This window comes from Drosophila nasuta, chromosome 3, assembly GCF_023558535.2.
Source record: "Drosophila nasuta strain 15112-1781.00 chromosome 3, ASM2355853v1, whole genome shotgun sequence".
Lineage (NCBI taxonomy): Eukaryota > Metazoa > Arthropoda > Insecta > Diptera > Drosophilidae > Drosophila > Drosophila nasuta.
In genome coordinates this window covers 37,171,159-37,188,938 of record NC_083457.1, presented here as the reverse complement: position 1 = coordinate 37,188,938, position 17,780 = coordinate 37,171,159, and the positions used below count along the sequence as shown (strand labels likewise).

Genomic DNA, 17,780 nt, shown 5'->3' with positions numbered 1-17,780 from the left:
CATTGCATAAATTTAAATTCAAATTTACGAGCGTTTATTAATTTGGGCACACACACAAATTGGCCAAAAGGTTCTTGCCACATCTGTCGAACAAACCCAAAAGCATCCTCAATGCTCCTCAATCCTCTCAGTCCCATTGTCACTGCTTGAGTTGAGACCTTAGAAGTTCACACTTCAGTTCGAGTTGACAGTTAGTTTTGGAATTAGTTTCATGCGAGCGAGGAGATTAATTCGCTGGCCTAATCAGAACCCAGCATTAAGGTAATTCATGCAAAGAGTGCAGAGAGTTAAGAAGAGGGGAAGAGGAAGGATTGGTCTGCTCAATATTCGTACATATCGTATATAGTATTTACCTACTGGCAGAGGTAACCCTATAACAATCAAGTATGTAGCTTAAGACACGCAAAATAGATCTTACACTCAAATTCAACAGCTGGCCAAGAGCGTATTCTGCGCAGGCCTTGCTGGAAACGCACTAAGAGAAACAAGAACAAACTATAAATAAACGTATTCCGATGGCACAAATTTTCATATATTTTTTATGTTATATATTCTTGTGATTCACAGACTAAAAACTAATTTAGTTTGGCTTGAAAATATTTCATTAATTTACACAAAATACATTCATTTTTTAAGGATAGAAATTTCTTAGAGATTAATTAAAACAAAAACAGAACTGTAATCAGTAATCAGAAAAGTTGAATGATGAATCATATACGTTAGACCTATAAAATGTGAAACAAATTTATACTTTCTGAAATATGTGAAAATTAGTGCCAATGAGAACCGACTAACAAAAGTAACAGCAAAAGAGAAATACACAAGAATACACAGAAGTGTGAAATCATTTCTTATTATAGTGTGATCAGTAATGAGTAATCACTTATCACTTAACTAAAATCATGCAACTTACATTTGGCTAACTTCAAGCCCTTCTCATTGCGGCCCGTGTTGTTGGCGGCATCTTAAAGTGTCGATTAAAAGATTGAGTTTTGTGCAAGGTTAATTTGTAGGTTGTGTCAAGTGATTTGTTTTGTTTTGTTTTGATTGTGCACAAGTGCGATTTGTTGAAGGACATGCAAAAATAATTGACAAAAGAAGATTAATCAGTTGGCTAAAGCTTGACTGGCCTCAGCTGCGTTCAATCCAAATTTAAACCCCAACTCACCTTGCGATACATTGCGACTTAGCGAGTCGACACTGCCACTGAGTGGATTCCGTGCATTGTGCTCCGTTGCCTGCAAGTCACCAGAGCTCTCGTTGGGTTGCAGCGTGCGTGGCACTTCCAGATTGTAGTTGGCTGTCGTCCAACCACCCTCCGGTGAACCCAGCAGCTGAGAGCAGTCCAAGCCTTGGGGCACACGCAATATGGCCACAGACAGATACATGTCCAAAGCCTGTCAGAGAAGAGAGAAGAGAAGCATAAGCTTTGCTTGCCATCACAGTCAGCTCGTCATGTCACTCACCTTGTGCATGACATTGAAATATTGCACGAGCTCCTTGCGGTCACAGGTTTGCCAGTCCGTCTTGTAACCCATTAGTATAATATTCGGCTTCAGCTTGCCAATGCCTGTGGCCTGCATCAACGCCCTCGTGCCCGACTCAAAGTCCTCACCATCAACCAATGCGTAGAAACCCTTAACACGATGCTTTCTGAACCAGTTGGAGGCACGATCCTTTAGGTAGTTGCGATACTTCTGCGAGCCAGATCCGCGCAGCACATGACCACAAACTAATAGTGATAGATTCTTGGTCAGCATGTAGGCAAAGTCAACCAGCACAGGTCGTGCATTGGGCAGCCCAGAGAGCACTAATATCTGGGGACGATAGTTCTTGACGTGATCCTCCACATTGTTCAGCTGCTGCACCGACATCAGCGCATTCTTGTAGGTCTGAGCCTGTGTGGTGGAGCCCCAGTTGACGTCGGGCTTGCGATAGGCGACAATTAAGTACAATGCCAGCACCACACAGAACGTGATAAGCGCTGTGGCCCAGGAAATCAGGAACATCACAGCCACACAGAGCACGGCGCCCAGCAGACTCAGCCACATGTTGTAATACTAAAAACGAGAAAGGGAAGTTGGTGGCAAAATATTATAGAAGGCAAAGTTGTATCTTACCTTAAAGGTTGGTCGCCAGCCAACAGGTTTAGCCAAGCTGGCGTGGAATGTGCTAAAGTTGATCAACATGTAGGCAGCCAAAAAGAAGTTCGAGATGAGCGGCGCAATCAGGTTGAGCCTGCCTATGAGTATGAAGCTGGCAACAGATAATATATATGGTATACATTATATATTGTTTATATAAGGTCAATATTACAATATGATTGATCAATATTACAATTATAATTGTTGGTTTTTTTTTTTAATTTTTTAAAGAAAACGTTTACATTGAATTTATGTGAATACATAAAATATTTTGTTTATAATTGTTGTTCAAAAAATAAAAACAATTATAATACAAATTTAGTTTATTATAGTAAAGAAACAATTAAGAATTACAACACTTGTTCAATTGTTCAATGATTGGCAAACATTTAAAATCAATCAAAACAATTTGAAAAGATGCAATTGTCGCCGATTTCAGTCGATTGCAATTGTGTAGAACAATATTTTGTCTTTATGTAGTAATAAGCAATATTTTTTATTACAAGCACAAGCATAAAATTAAAAATTCAAATTCTATCAATTTAGTATTCTTCTAATCAGAAAATCTTATTAAAACTACAGCCAATTAGTGCAGTATTTAACTAACAGTATCAGTAATGACTTGAAAGCTATTAACACTTACGCTGTGGCAATGACAAAAGTCAAGATGTAGCCCCGTACTGGCTCATTGTTCTTGCCGTAGCCTTTGGCGAACCACACAATCTTTGGGTACAGCTCGTCCTTGCATAGAGCCTGGAAGTAATTGTGTCTCATCAGAATTATCATTCGGTATCTTTCGCACTTTTTTACCCACCTGAAACACCTTTGGAGCCGAGACCAAGCTGGCCAATGCCGAGGAGAGCGTGGCGGCAAAACAACCCGCATAGATGAGCGGCCCAAAGCCAGAGACCAACTCAATTACCTGGAATGAATTCTGCAGTCCATAGTCGCACTTGACTGAGTTGACGCAACTTAATTAGTGTCCACAAACGCAAGTGTTTCCCTTTCGCATACCACACACACACACTTACCCTCTGAACAGTTGAGCAGAAACGCATAGGAACCGTTAGCAATGTCCGTCAAATTGCCAGTGGCATCTCGGGCCACGGTGCTACCGCAGACGACAACCATCAGCAGGTAAGTGCCGGTGGTGATGACTATGGCCAAGATGGTGCCCTTGGGTATGGACTTTTGTGGATCCTACAGCGAAACAAAAGCGAATCGTAATGGTACATTGTCGGCACCAAAAAGTCTCTTACTCACCTTCAAGTCACCAGAAATGTTGGCACCCGCCAGAATGCCAGTAGCAGCTGGGAAGAATATGGCAAACACGGAGAAGAAATCATTGTCGTCCCGATAGTCCGCAAATAGATTCGTTTGGAGTAGTGTAGCTGCGAACAATTTGATTAAAAACCTGCAACGAATGGAAGCCAATTCGACGCAAAGACTCACCATTGTAGCCTAAGAAACCCTTGGCCTCTTCCTCTGTGCTCTTGGGTCCAATGAAACTGCCGACAAGAAAGTCCGCAATGGCAGCCAACAAAATGACAAGTAGTCCGATTTGTGCCTAAGCAACAACACACAAAAAAAGAACACCTTTCTAAATTGAGTGAAATTGTTAAAATTAATCATACGCACCTTTGCCTCCCATTCCATGCCCACCACAACGATGATGAGCAGCAGCAGAATTGTGATGCTGCCCACAATGCGCACGTCCGTGAGACCAGCATCGACAATATACCAACCCATGCTCGACATCATGGCCTGCATGGACTCACAGAAACCAACCACATACATGGCACAGGCGACTACATTTGCCAGCGAGAAAATCAGGCCAATGGAGCCACCGAATTCGGGGCCAAGCGAGCGGGATATCATGTAGTAAGTGCCACCTACAACATGATGAGGCATTAAAAAATATGCACACAAAAAATGAGAAGCAGTGTCTCACCTCCTTTAATGACGCCATTGGTGCTTATCGCTGACATTGACAGCGCCGTGATAGTCGTGACAGCAGTCGTTGTCAGTATTAATATAAAGCCTTCGATGATGCCGGCCTGGCCGACCACCCAGCTGAGACGGAGAAAGAGCATCACTCCCCATATGTTGAGCAGGCATCGAATGAGCACACCTTTGATCCAACCGAATTTCAGCATACCATTCATATTGCCCGCCTCCAAATCCTGATTGCGCTGTAAGCTGTGCGTGTTCTGTGCGTGAAGAGTGAAGAGCAAAAGTCAAACATGATTCACGCTGAGTGCTGTGCAATTTTCAATAAAGCTGTCTAGCGTTGATAAATGATGCGCCTCCCATAAATGGGGCAACTCACTCCACTACTTGCAGCCAGCTATTTTTAAAGTCTCTGACTTTAATTTGCCATCAAATAAAAAAGCCAGATCAGCTGGCCCTACAACATGTCACAGTTAAGCTCGTTGCGAGCTTGCTCAGCAAATTAATCATACGCCACCGCAAAAATAACTTTTATGGTGCGTCGCAAAATAAAAAAAAAACAGGACGTTTTTACCCTGACATGTCATAGATATAAAACGGAAACTTGTAACAACAATAGCTAAAAGAATTGTGTCATTCTCTCTCGCGTTTATTGACGCATTTATTACACCCTGTAGAGCTTAAGAATGGGTAGATTAACTGTTCCTACTGCTAGCTTTTTAGCTATTTACAGTATTTCTACGATTTATACACTCCCCATTCCTGTCAAGTTCACTTCAGCTTGTCACAAAATAAAAATAAAAAGCCGCAAAACACAATTTTCAAAATGGAAAATCAATTAGTGACAATTGATTGTGTTACAAATTGTATTTGCAACGCCTCACGCCCACTCGCAATGGAAGCGCTTGTGAGTGTGTGGGGAGGAAAACTCAAAGTGAGAAAAGTCAATTGAAAAGTCAGTGGCCGCTATAGAAAATGACTGAAGCGTGGGTGTAAAGGTCGCGGCCCTCTGCAGCAAAACAGCGATTGAGCACTGAAAATGAATACGGTAAAAGTTTTTGAAAGTGCAATTAAAATCACGACAGCTGCACTTGATTATATGTCGCTGCCGTTGTCGTTGTTGTCGGGTACGTATGTTTATTAGCGGGCATTTTACACAGTTTCCTTACGAACAGCAGCAGAACAAAGCAGAGGAGCTCGACAACTGCAGCTGACGCTATGCTAATGACCTCAGCTCTGGGCCATGATTGACTGCTGACAGTCGCAGTCTCAGTTTGTGAGAACGGTTCGACGACGTTGAAAATTGCTTTTGCACAGCACAGAAAAATTGTGCTGCTGCATATCTGCTTTCGTCAACAAATATTATCTTTGCCTGGCATTAACTTTAATTAAAACTTAAGGCCACTTACCTTGCCCACAAGCGTTGCATTATGCAGCTCGTCAAGCGTTGGTCGATAGGCCGCCTGTATGGACATCATGTTGCGATAATTATCGAGGCGTGGCAACGCCTCACGCGTAAAGTGCCTACAGCACAGATTATACGATTAATCTTTAAGAAATTAATTTACCAACTGCCTGTGACTCACCTAAAGCTTTTGCCATACTTTGTGTCGTATTCATTCTCGAGAAGTTCGCGATCCTCCTGAGAGTCATTTGAATCGGACTCCTCATTTTGGGGTTCCACTTGAAAGCGTGTCGTTGTCTGCAGATCCTTGAAGCGTGACGGCTTATCCTTGTCCCGAAAACTGCTCTTGATGGACTGCCTATAAAATGTGAAAGAGAGCAGAAAAAAAGATGAATTTAGCTGTGAGCATTGCCCTTGGCGGCAAAGTTGAGTACATGTTTAATTACTTAAGAGAACATGTTGCATCCATATTTTAGGGGAATAAAGACAAGTGGACATGCGGTTGGGTTGCTTCTGCAAACTTTTGGCTAAGCTACTTAAGCGTTATGGAGAATTTCAAGCTGAACCACAAGTAATATTCTGTTGGAGTCAAGCTATCTTGGTTTTCGCGCCGCACAGCCCCAGGACACGCCTCCACGCGTAGACAGAACAAAGCTTTAAGAGAACGACCACGGCGAGTGAGTCTCACTCTTGACGATGTGTGCTATGACTGATTTGAACAATTGACTTTAACCAAACACAGCCCGAAGCCACAACATACCAAGCAACCACACTCACAGACACATTCATAAACACTCGCACTCTTTGGTTTCGAGTATATATGAATGCGAGTGTCTAGTCGAGCTTGTTGCAGGAGTGCCGAGCGCCGTGAGCGTTTGCTGGAGTGTAATGTATACGATATATACTCATAAATACTTATTTGTATTCGCATTATTGAGTGGCAATTACGGCTTGTGTTACAATTTGTTGCCTATTTGGAGCTATTTGTTATGATGTGATGTTTGTTTTATCAAAGCCCAGTTAATTAACTGGTTATAAACGCATTTTGCATTTGCCTTCACTTTATACAAAGCCAACAAATCAAATGCAACATTGTACAAGTTGAAAACAATGCGTGTGGAAAATTCAAATGCAGACAATAAAGAAAATTGCAAAGTAGTTTCATTTCCAATCCACACAAAAAATAACATGCAAACATTGTCTGCAATCGATTGCGACTAATACACATTGTAAACCAAGCCGAGACTCATTCTATGTACATAGTTGTTGTGGGCTGGCTGCATTCATCGAACACAAATCCAAATTATTGTTATTTCTCTTTTGCTTTGATTGGATGTATTGTCGACTTCTATTACACTGGCCTTCCTTTGACCCCTCTCACGATCTCTCGCTCTCGTTCTCAGTACAAAGTCTCGTGGGGCAGCTGCTGTGCTGCTTTGCTCTCGACAGCGTGACAGAGCGTGTGATAAGAAGGAGACCCTGTTTGTTGAACCTACAGCACAAACAGACGGATGGACAGCTAAGAGCGGGTCGACAAACCTTAAATGAATTTGATAGATGCATCGTGTTCAGCCAATTTTAAATTTGGCAATTTTAATAAATGTACGAGTGCGAGTGCAAGTGGAACCTGTGCTCACTCAAATGAAAGTGTGAAATCAGTGAATGAAATATACGACTAAGAGATATGGTGGATCATATCATAAACTAAATTTAGTTACAATTGTTTCATATATTTTTAAGCTTTACATTTAATGCGAAATCAAATCAATAAAGGTTAATGGAATATTATCTTTTATTTTCTTCACCTAATTTATTCATTTCAAAATAAAACCATTTAGCTAATTGTATCTGAACAGCAGAACTTAATTTAATCAATTCTCTTTATGCAAAGTAACTTTATTCCTAGTATGCGGAATTATTACTTCAATCAATTTTATATAACAACATGGAATTTATTTATAGAATAAGCCTGAAATAAATTTAATTAGACAAATTGTGTGACACACTTCTCAGAAAATACTTTAATAAACTTTGATTATTGTAGACAAATATGCCCCAACCTGCTGTCAAGTCAGTGGGTATTTAAGTGTCAAAGAACTCGGGGAAATGAGCCCTTTCAAACATAAATGCTTCTAACAAATAATATACAACCGGAACGGAACGAGGAATTGAAAATAAGGTCGAACAAGGACAGGAAACAAAGAAATACATGGGATAATAATGGTTGACGCGCAAGCAAAACAATTAACAGAATGTAAAAAGATGCGAAAAACTTTGCGGTGAATGGAAAAACACTGAGATACGACCAGACAAGGTCAGCGATGGAAATGGGGAAGGAGGAATAGAAGTGGAGGAAAGGAGACTCACCGCTGTTGCCGGGGCTGTTGTTTGTTCAGCAACTGTGTCGCATCGAAAGTGTCGTCCTCGAGGAGGTCACCATCGATGTTGGTCAGCCGGCGGTAAACTTCGTGGGTACCATCCGAGTCTGGGTCGGTTGGGGGGAGGGCGTGTGATTTGCGGTTTTCGTTGTTCTCATTGTTGTTCTTTTGATGGTTTACGGGATTCACTTGGAAGCGATTCGGTCGATCCACCGACCCCATTTCAAACGATGCCGTATCCGACATCTCGTGTGTTTGTTGCGAAGGGTCCGAAAAACTTTTTGGATATCTGTGGGCAGCTAATACAAACAAGATTTCGGTAGCAGGGTATCCTGTTTTAAGCCCTTCATGCACGTGTTGTTGTTATTGTTGTGTATATTAAATCAGTTGCATTAATTTCTTTTATCTACGAGTATTTCCTTTTTCCTGCAGACAAAAACAAAAGCAAGCTCCTTTTCTTCTGTATATCTTTTATTTTCTATTTACGTCAAATGGTTTCCCACAGCGCTGCAAATGTGTTGCTGTAAATGAAAGCAAATAATACGAATTCATAAATGAAATTGAATGTCAATTAAGCTAGTATAATAATAGCTTTTATTATGTTTGTTCAACAGTTGGGAGAAATCAATATTAAAAGGCAGTCAAGTACATACTTAACAAAGTGATTGTATTATACTCCATAATTTGGATAATAAGAAAACTAAATGATTGTAAACATTATATAACATTACTTTACCAAATTCTATGGTAATTTCGTTATTTTTTCATGGCAAACCATGGACTCAGTTCCTAACTTTTTCTTATATAAAACCCTATATATCTTTAACTTCGCACTTGAAACGTGAAGCAATTAGTTGGGATATTCTCAATGGGGCTTAAGGACTTTCTGCTGAAGGAAGCCAATTAGACAATAGCATGACTTAATCCTGATTACGGAATACTTTATCGGAGTTGTGTTGTCTCTCTTCGCTGATGTGCTCCATAAGCCAAGTTATGTATTACGGCTTTCATTAGCTGCAATTAACAAGGCTTTGCCGCTGAAGTTCGTCTCAAATTACTCAAGTTGCCATAACAGCAATTGCCCTACATACAAATATATGTATAGATATCTCCTCAAAGGATGCTCAACAAAAGGTTTCTTTTCTGTTTTGTTTATAAATAAATATTTACTTGGGCCCCCAAATGGAAAGCCATCGAGGGAACTACTTATAAGAACTATGAGTAAATAGATTTTAAGAAGTGCGCTCGCCGCAAATTGAGTAATTTCAGTAGAAATTTGTGCTCAAATCGGTTGCTAAAAATGGCACAAGTAAATTGATGCAAATTAATCATGATTAGCCGTGTCTCCCTGATCCCCATGGAGGGTAATGAGGGTTGCTCCCGGGGTAACCAAGGCACCATGTGTATGCGCTCTTTCGTATATATGTGTATGTGTCAAGTAGATTTTCACCACTCCATCGAGCGCACCTGGCGTATACGTTATGAATTTTGAAGCAGTGTATGCAAAGGTGGCAGTCGCTTAAACCCCAAAGGAATTACAAGAATTGATTGCAAAGCGGCGGCAATTTGTCACAGTCGTCGCGAAAGGTATTATATTATATTATTCTTCTCGTAGAGAGGAGAGACCTCGCATTTACTGGGTCAAGTTTAGCTCGACGAATGCTGAAGACAAACAGAAAAGCAATTAGCATAACAACCGGCAGATACTCGAAAACAGACGCGAAGCAAGCGACCTACTAAATGAAAGCGCGAGATAATTACGCCAATTATAACATTTCTCCACGTTTGCAGAACCATATGGAATATGTGGGAACTGCAACGTGCAACGTGTGTGCAACATCAAAAAAAATTGCACAAATTGATGACAGCAATTAAGAACTTAATTCAATGAGGAACGAGTATGGGACTCTGTGCACTGTGAGTATGGGAAAGGCAACAAGTGCTTGCTTGCTTGCTACTTGTAGATGGCAGACACACAGAAAACTTTTTGGCCTTTGCGCTTATCGGCCAGAGACAGTCAACGAGAAAGTCACGTTAAGAGGCCAGACATTGACCTCCGGACTGGCCTTGTCTTTGGCTTGGTCAGGTGAGGCGAAACTTATTAAGCCGTCCCAAAAGCTGAAGGGGTTAAGAGAGCACTTTTTAAAATTAAACCATTTTGTAATGACAACACCGGGATGATGATGGCAATAATAATAATAATGAAAACGATAATGATGATGATGGCATCAGGAGGAGATGTCTGATTTATGATCAGGCCTGGCCTTGAATTTGATTAATTGTGTCATAAACAAATTCATTCGCATTCTGTCACCGTATCTATGCCATGTTCATGCTCAGGTGGTTCTACATAGGACACATTGATTTTTTCCTTTTGCAACTCGTATTTATCTTAGGGAACAGCACCATTTGGTTGCTTGGTGTCCCCTCGATGGGCTGGCTTGACAGCTGCTAAAAGGCATGACATAAACAACGCACAAAAAGTTGTAAAAAACTTATCTGAATAATTGTTGCCATTGTCCAAGCCCAAAAAGGAAGACGGCGGCAGCGGCCCTAGATCCTACGAGCTAGTGGGTTAGGGAGGGGATCACTTTAATGGCCCTACAATGGGCCAATTGCTCCCGCTGGTGATTCCGCATTTGGTTCCACGACTCTACAATTTGACTATGGGAATTTTGTCGTTGTTATTGTTGTTGTCGTTGTCGATGTGAGTATGCGTATTTAAGCGTTTGCTACTGCTTTCTTTTCATTGCCCAATTCAACGCCCATTCGCATTTCAATTGCCACAATAAAATAAGAATTTTACTACTTTGGTGGTCTTTGAGATCTGGTCCCCATTCCCTTTATACCACATAGGCCTTTTGTGCTATATGGGCGAATTAAATGTGGTGCCCTGAGCAAAGCTGCCTTCTTAATGGCTTCAAAGATAAATTCAACTTTGTGCCTGGCTCGTAAAGAGTTGAGAGCAAAAGAGTATTACAATCGCGTCATACAAGTACAGTAATAACATTCTTAACATCAACAGCAATTCGCACCACGACACAAGACACATTTAATTGGAATTCTACAATATATATGTTATATAGTATACCTACAAATATTTTATGACATGACCTCAATTACTCACAAGAACCCATGCAAAAAATAGAACAATAAAATATGTTAGTATTTCTGGTGTTTATTTTGTGGTGGAGGTGGGGCGATGCTGATGCAGCGGCTCTTAATGACAACACATCGATGAAATAACACAACATGGAACAGAAAGCCAGAGCATGGATAACGTGGACGTGGACGTGGTCGTGCTGACCAAGTGTCAAGCGACACACGCTGCTTGATGGGCAAAGTTTATGGCCCCAATATTGATATCAATCGTTTTTCTACAAGATGCGAAGCGATACATGTCTAAACAGTAATCAGCAAAAAAGCACGCACACAAACAAAACTTTCGCCCCATGTGTTTGGTCATGTCTTTTCCCTCCCTCTGCCAGCTGTATCTAAGTCATGATGCCACACAAAATGCTGGATGTCCATCAATGCATGACAGAAGGCGGTGAGCAGCAAAACTGAAAGCAGGTCTAGCCTATGTATAATACACACACACACACACACACACACTCACACACACAGGAATAGACACGCGCATCAAAGCTGATTAACAAGCCGAAACGAGAAGAGACGGAGGCCAAGGAGTGAGGTCAGAGGCAAAAAAAGTGTCAAAAACATACAACAAAAGTTACAACAAGTCAAGCGTGTGCTGATCCGCTGAGTATTACATTGGCCCGAGCCTAACACAATCAACTACGAGCCAAACTAATGCTCAAAGTAGAAAACACAAACTGTTTAATATTAAATAGCCAGGCATAAAGACAACTAATGGACGCACAATATCGCAGAGATGCCAACAGCTAATGAAAGCCAGGCAGCTTTAAGCGTGAAACAAGGCTGTGAAACAAATTTTATTTACCATAAGCAAAAACAACAAAGTATCTTTAAGATCTAACTTGATTAGGCGTTAAAATGTGCTCAAAATAAACATCTTGAGCAACTGTCAAACAAAAATCTACAGGCAACTTTAAGCATAAAAAGAATGTCGAAAATAAATCTACATGAAAATAAAATTTATCTTAATAAATATATTTTATGGTGCGGAAAATTCAAAGTGAAGTGGGAGGAGCTTACAGAAAATGAACTATCTTTAAAATGTAATTCAGGAAATTTGAAAATGCCAAATAAAATTTACAGCAAATTTAAACATGAAAATAATGTAGAAGATTTAACTACATAAAAAGAAGATCAATCTAAAAACATACATTTCATGAAGTGAAAAATTTAAAGTGGAATGAGCTGAGAGAAAAAATCTTCTAAAAGTATTTCCGCAAATAAAATTTACAGCAACTTTAACTTGCTTTTGAAAATGTATTTATGAGATGCTGAAGCAAGAAAATCATCTAAAAACTAAATTAGGTAATGAAATATGTGAAGTGTCAAGCATAAAGCTGGGCAACCAGTTGAGCTAATAAAAACTAAAGCGGCTTTAAAATGTAATCAAGTAAATTTTAAAGTTACTCGACCGAAATATATTCAAAGAAGAAAATTTCAAACTTTGAATATTCTTAAAAAAAAACAAGCAGCAATGAGAGGTTCGGAAAGAACCAAAGATAAAAGAGTGGCTAAATCACAAAGTATATATGCAAAATAGCAGTAAAAAGTTGCACATAATTTTTTCATCATTGCCATCATTTTTAAAGTTTTTAATTGTTAGACAAGTTTGCTGTAAAGTTACTTCCGCTTGCAGCATGACAAAAAGAGCAATCCAATGCATCTGCCAATAAAGGTCAAAGTCTCTTCGTAATTTCGATACTTTTTCCGCCTTTGCAAACTTTTATTATTTATGTTTTTACTTTAAAATAGTTTCTGCTACACGGTAACAAAACCCCAACGATATATTTTAAGAAATTCACAAAGTTCTCACCGAAAAAAACCAGTATGTTATAAGTTCAACAGGTTTCAACTGGAATATTAAACAAAGCAACACTTTATTAAAATAGTAGCGGAATATTTACGCATTTTAATTCTCCACTTGTGCTCATAAATGACCACAAAAAATACTATACTATAAAAAGCCCTTAAGCCATAAAATCATATTCACTCATGTTGAATATTTTGAGTAAATTATTACAAATAAAACTAGCTAATGAATCCTATAAAATGTGGTTGCCTGAGCTGTCGCTATTGAAGTTTCACATCTTCAAGAGAACTGTCAGAGTACATAAAAATCTTTAAACACTTCAAGCCGCCGACAAGTTCAAGTGTAATACGCTCTTGTACTCGGTAGACTCGACTCGAGAGGTGAGAGAGGCTTGAGAAGAGTGAGACGACAACGAGTATTTCATATTATTTTTTGGCTGTAAATTTGCATTGAAAAGTGCCATAAATATTATTTCGCGAGTTTTTATGTGGCAAACGGGAAATCTGTGTGAAGCAAGCGACGAAAGACAAGCGCCAAGAGTTGAGTGGCAGCCACAAGTCGCCTTTTGGATTGTACTCGAACATGTTACGCACTTTTTGCATTGGGTGTCGGAGCTAGGAGGGTTATAAGGGTATACTATACTCGTATCGGGGTATCCGGAGTTGTGCCTTCTTCTGGTACATATAGCCGAATTCCAATAAGCGATGTTTTTTTTATGATTTAAAGTCGTAAATTTGTGGCAGCATAAATTTACGACCCAGAAATGGAATGGCACTCGTCGGTAAGTACCCGGAGCCAGCCGGCTGTCCCCGGACGTCGCTCTTCGCCAGCCAGGTTCACAAACGACAGTTCACAGTTCGCAGCTCGCAGTTCGCATGCTCTGACTGCAGCTTTTATTTGCTTCATTTGCGGCAGCATAAATTAAGTGCAAAAATCTACAAAAACAAATATATATGTCCACAAAAAAATATACATACGAATACGAATACAAATACGCATAAGAGTACTCGCATCAAATAAATATATACATACATATATTTGTGTGTATGCCCGTGAGGCGAAACAATGCTGCCAGCATTAAAAGGTCAATAAAAATGTATTACGAGCATAAGGAAAATTGTTTTGACAAAATCAATGCCATTTGGCCGGCTCCGTTTTATGGTCACTTCCCACGCTTCGAAAACTGCTTCTCATTGCCTTGCTTTCGCTTTTGCTTTCGCATCGCATTGCTTTGCTGTCGCCTCGCAATAAATAAACTTGCTGAGCAGAAAATGCGAGGGATTTTAACGAAATTCATATGAAACCATAAAAAAGGAAGCGAATCAGGTGCCCTTACTCCCTCAGAAGCTTTTCATCATTAAACAAACTAAAATTGCTGCAAATAAAAGTTAAACAATAAATATTATATACTATTTATTACGTATACGCGCGACAGCTTTAACCCATATTGTTTTTGCCAGTTGTGCCACTTGAAAATTCGTGCCGATTGACTTAATTTCTATGATGTTGTCAGCCCGCAGCTGTACCAAGTCCCAATTTAATAACGATCATGTGAGAGCGACTCTTGACACTCTTTTTTTCGCCAACTGCTTAAAAAATCATTAACGAAAAATGGCAGTAAAGAATGTTATGCCAACATACAAAAAATATATATGAAAATATTTTACTTTATACGCGAACACACACGTAATTCCTCTCAACTTGCATTTTTTCATGCACAATATCCACATTTGAACTCCGTTTCAGGTACGATTTCATAAAGCCGCGTGATGTGTGAATTCTGTAGAATTTTGAACATTCAATGCAAATAATGAAGCAAGTCATGTGACGCTCATGGTTATTAAAATTACAGCGACTATACATCTGTTTAAAGGTGTTAAATTTTGTATGTAAATGCTCCTACCTATCGTATACTTAATATGCAACACAGTTAACCTTAATAGAGAGTAAAAGATTTGCCTGGCAAGTTCAAGTTTGTCATATTCCCCTAATACTTATTACAATCCGCAGTTCCTTTTAGCCCCTAATTTCACATTCCCATCGGCTTTTTATTACTTAATTATAATTAGGGAAAATACTTGTATGCTGATTAGTTGTTAAATGCCCGGCATGCCATGAAAAGTTTCATAAAGAAGCAAACTAATAACTGTATAGAGGGAGAACGGAAACTGCATTGAGGCACGCAAAAGCAAGAAAACATGGAACATGCTTATTATGAATAGTACGATGAAAGCAATGGACAAACTTGTTAAACGAATTCACTAAAATCGAAGCTAATCAAGAACTTCTCTAAACATTTGTAGAGTGTTTAGCATCATAGCCAACACGTGATGGCACCCCAAAAACAATTAATATTAAATTGTTTATATGGCGGAAACAATTTGGAAAGAATTGTTTCATCGAGAGCTTATTCAAATTCAAGGAAACTAATAACATTAGAGTCTCGTGGCCATAAGCGCCTTAGGTTTGAGAGCTTCGGCAAATACCTAAATATAGCCAAAAACAAAAAAAAAATCACATAAGCACCTTTAGTCGACCTTGCCTCCAGGTGATTATGGGCGCGTCTCTCTTCCCTCGATCTCTGTTAAATGTGTGAATCAGTATGGAAATACTAGTTCACATCATTTCACGGGTCAGAGCACAGATTGTTCAGCATATACACAATATAGTTCACATAATATTCTTTGTGCTGTGATTACGTACCCAGTTTTCAAATTTCATTTATGAATTTTAAATGTTCACATACACTCGAAAGCTTTACCAGGACTAGGCAGCTTATTCAATTTGTTTGTAATTTCAAGTTGGTTTTTTTTGGTTTTCAGATAGAATTTATGAGTTTTGGGTTGACCCTTACCCTAACCATTCCGACCCATAACCGAGCACACACATCAAAGCGAGAAATTCTAATCTTCAAGTAGCCTTCACAATCAACTCCGGCTTCAACGTTTGTGAATTCCGTTTCGAGGGTAGCGCGATTTTAATTAAAGGCGTATTCAATTAATAGCTGCTACCGCAAGATTTTGGTTTATGGGTCCGACAAGACGAAAATCGCTTTGATTAGCAGAACGCGAGTCTTGGCTCGCTTGCTTCTTGTTCTGTCCGCGTATGCAAAAGGTTTAGTGTCTGTGTCTCTGTCTGCTTTGTGTGTGTTTCGCCCTCCGTCTGCTTCTTGCCAAAGCTGAGAATACAAAACTGTGAGGCCCACGCTCTGTTTCGCGTCGTCTTTAGCTCTGGTCTCTGTCATTCCGTCAATTGCCATAAATCTTGATTAAAAGCGGAAAATGTGGCAAAAAGGTGAAAATTGTCCGCGTTTCAGTGAGAGAGACGATTGCTATTTTCGTGCTGCTTTCAACGACTTTGCATAATTTGCACGTCGCTTTCGTGGCTTTACGTACGATTATTTCCGTTGTGCCCCACACTAACATAAAGACAGAGGAGAACACACCCCACCCTCATCCCATCCCATTCCATAACAGTTCACTTATCGGCGGGTGCAGTCTGAATCTCAATCTGTTTCAGTGGCCAGACAGTCATCGCTTAGTCTCTCTTTCTCTCTTTTTCTCGGTTTGTCAAGGTTCGCAAGGTCAATGATTTAATAGTTTAGTTTCTCGGCTTTGCAATGTGTGTGTCGCAAAGATTTCTTTTCAAATCGTACACATTGCTATGTCATTTCTTTGTCTACACATTTCGCATTGACTTTGCCTGTCACACAGTGTCATTTTCTTTTCCATTTTCCTTTTATTTATTGTCTGTTCGCGTTGCTGACATGAAAAGCCTTTCGGTGAGCCAGCTCGACAGTCGACCAGTCAGCCAGTCAGCCCAACGCCAAGCGCCACTTGTTCGCAGAATTCCCGTGCTGAGTCTCCGAGAGTCATGCCATGTCAAGTCAGAAGCTATTAGTCCATTTGCTGTATGTTTTTTTTTTGCATTTTATTATTATTATTATTGTTATGTTGTTCGTTACTGTGTCATATTCCCCTGCTAGATTGATGAATGCACATCGAAATTGCTGCTGACATTTAAGTACTAGCGCGTGTCCATCCGCCAGAGTCGCGCATTCCAATCAGCTGCAAGCAAACTACTCGACTACAACATAAAGCAACCCTCTCTTAACGACTTACTCGCTTTTCGTTGCCCTAGTTCTCAATTTATGTTTCTTTCTTTTTTGGGTGTTCTCTCTCTTGTTGCCATGCAAAAGGGCGGGTAGGGAAGCGGTGTGTTGCTGCTGTAAGCCAAGGGTTGAATGTCTGCTGCTACTGCGGAGCGCATGTGCAGCTCACTTAATAGCAGATGCAGTTGGTCATGCTCAGAAAGTCGATACTCCGGCAAACATTCTGGGAATTCGAGCACCTGCCTTCATATCAGTTTCATATATAACTCTAGAGGACAGCCCTGTGAGTATTTTAAGAGTTTATTTATAAAACACTTTGCAGCATAATTATGAAATATGTATGATTAAAATTGAATAACTATATTTAAAAATAGAAATTCTTCCATATGGAAAATAATGGAAATTCTCTAGAATTATTATTTTCTGAAATTCAAAAGTGAGCTATTAATATAGAATTGGTTTTTCGTTTTTCTATTTTATTTTAATTCCAGATAATTATTGTTTCATTAAAGAGGTCAAATTCAAGAAACTTTTAAAATATTCCATGAATATTTCATATTTCTTCAATATGTGTCTTAAAATTGAAAATGCTTGAATTCTTCATTGAAGAGTTTTGGCTGTTTAGATAAGTTCCAATCACATAACCATTTTTCAACTCAATAATTATTGTCTATACTTTGTATGCACTCAAAGAAAGATAATTTTTATGAGTGTAAGCTCCATTTTATGTTTCGCTGATAAAGAGAACAATGTATTGCCAAAATGTAACAAAACGATTCAAAGTGCTTCGATTACTCAAGCGATAATTACAAGTTACAAGAAA

The 17,780-nt window shown here is 39.5% G+C and overlaps 1 protein-coding gene across 6 annotated transcripts in view; it reads right to left on the bottom strand.

Annotated features, from left to right (window-relative positions):
- LOC132789874 (bumetanide-sensitive sodium-(potassium)-chloride cotransporter) overlaps positions 1-17,780 on the bottom strand; it is a 43,994-nt gene that overhangs the window by 24,634 nt on the left and 1,580 nt on the right. For 4 of the 6 annotated variants that reach the window (XM_060798181.1, XM_060798185.1, XM_060798182.1 and 1 more), the window contains exons 3-17: positions 7,867-8,398; positions 5,681-5,857; positions 5,504-5,618; positions 4,096-4,354; positions 3,783-4,036; positions 3,597-3,711; positions 3,408-3,535; positions 3,176-3,344; positions 2,959-3,101; positions 2,788-2,897; positions 2,121-2,256; positions 1,467-2,060; positions 1,169-1,397; positions 914-964; positions 419-475 (exon numbers count right to left, since the gene is read on the bottom strand). In XM_060798181.1, the coding sequence (XP_060654164.1) occupies positions 419-475; positions 914-964; positions 1,169-1,397; positions 1,467-2,060; positions 2,121-2,256; positions 2,788-2,897; positions 2,959-3,101; positions 3,176-3,344; positions 3,408-3,535; positions 3,597-3,711; positions 3,783-4,036; positions 4,096-4,354; positions 5,504-5,618; positions 5,681-5,857; positions 7,867-8,123 (2,794 nt within the window). In that variant the 5' untranslated portion in view covers positions 8,124-8,398. The remainder of the gene's footprint in view (positions 1-418; positions 476-913; positions 965-1,168; positions 1,398-1,466; positions 2,061-2,120; positions 2,257-2,787; positions 2,898-2,958; positions 3,102-3,175; positions 3,345-3,407; positions 3,536-3,596; positions 3,712-3,782; positions 4,037-4,095; positions 4,355-5,503; positions 5,619-5,680; positions 5,858-7,866; positions 8,399-17,780) is intronic. The other 2 variants (XM_060798183.1, XM_060798184.1) reach the window with 2 other exon arrangements.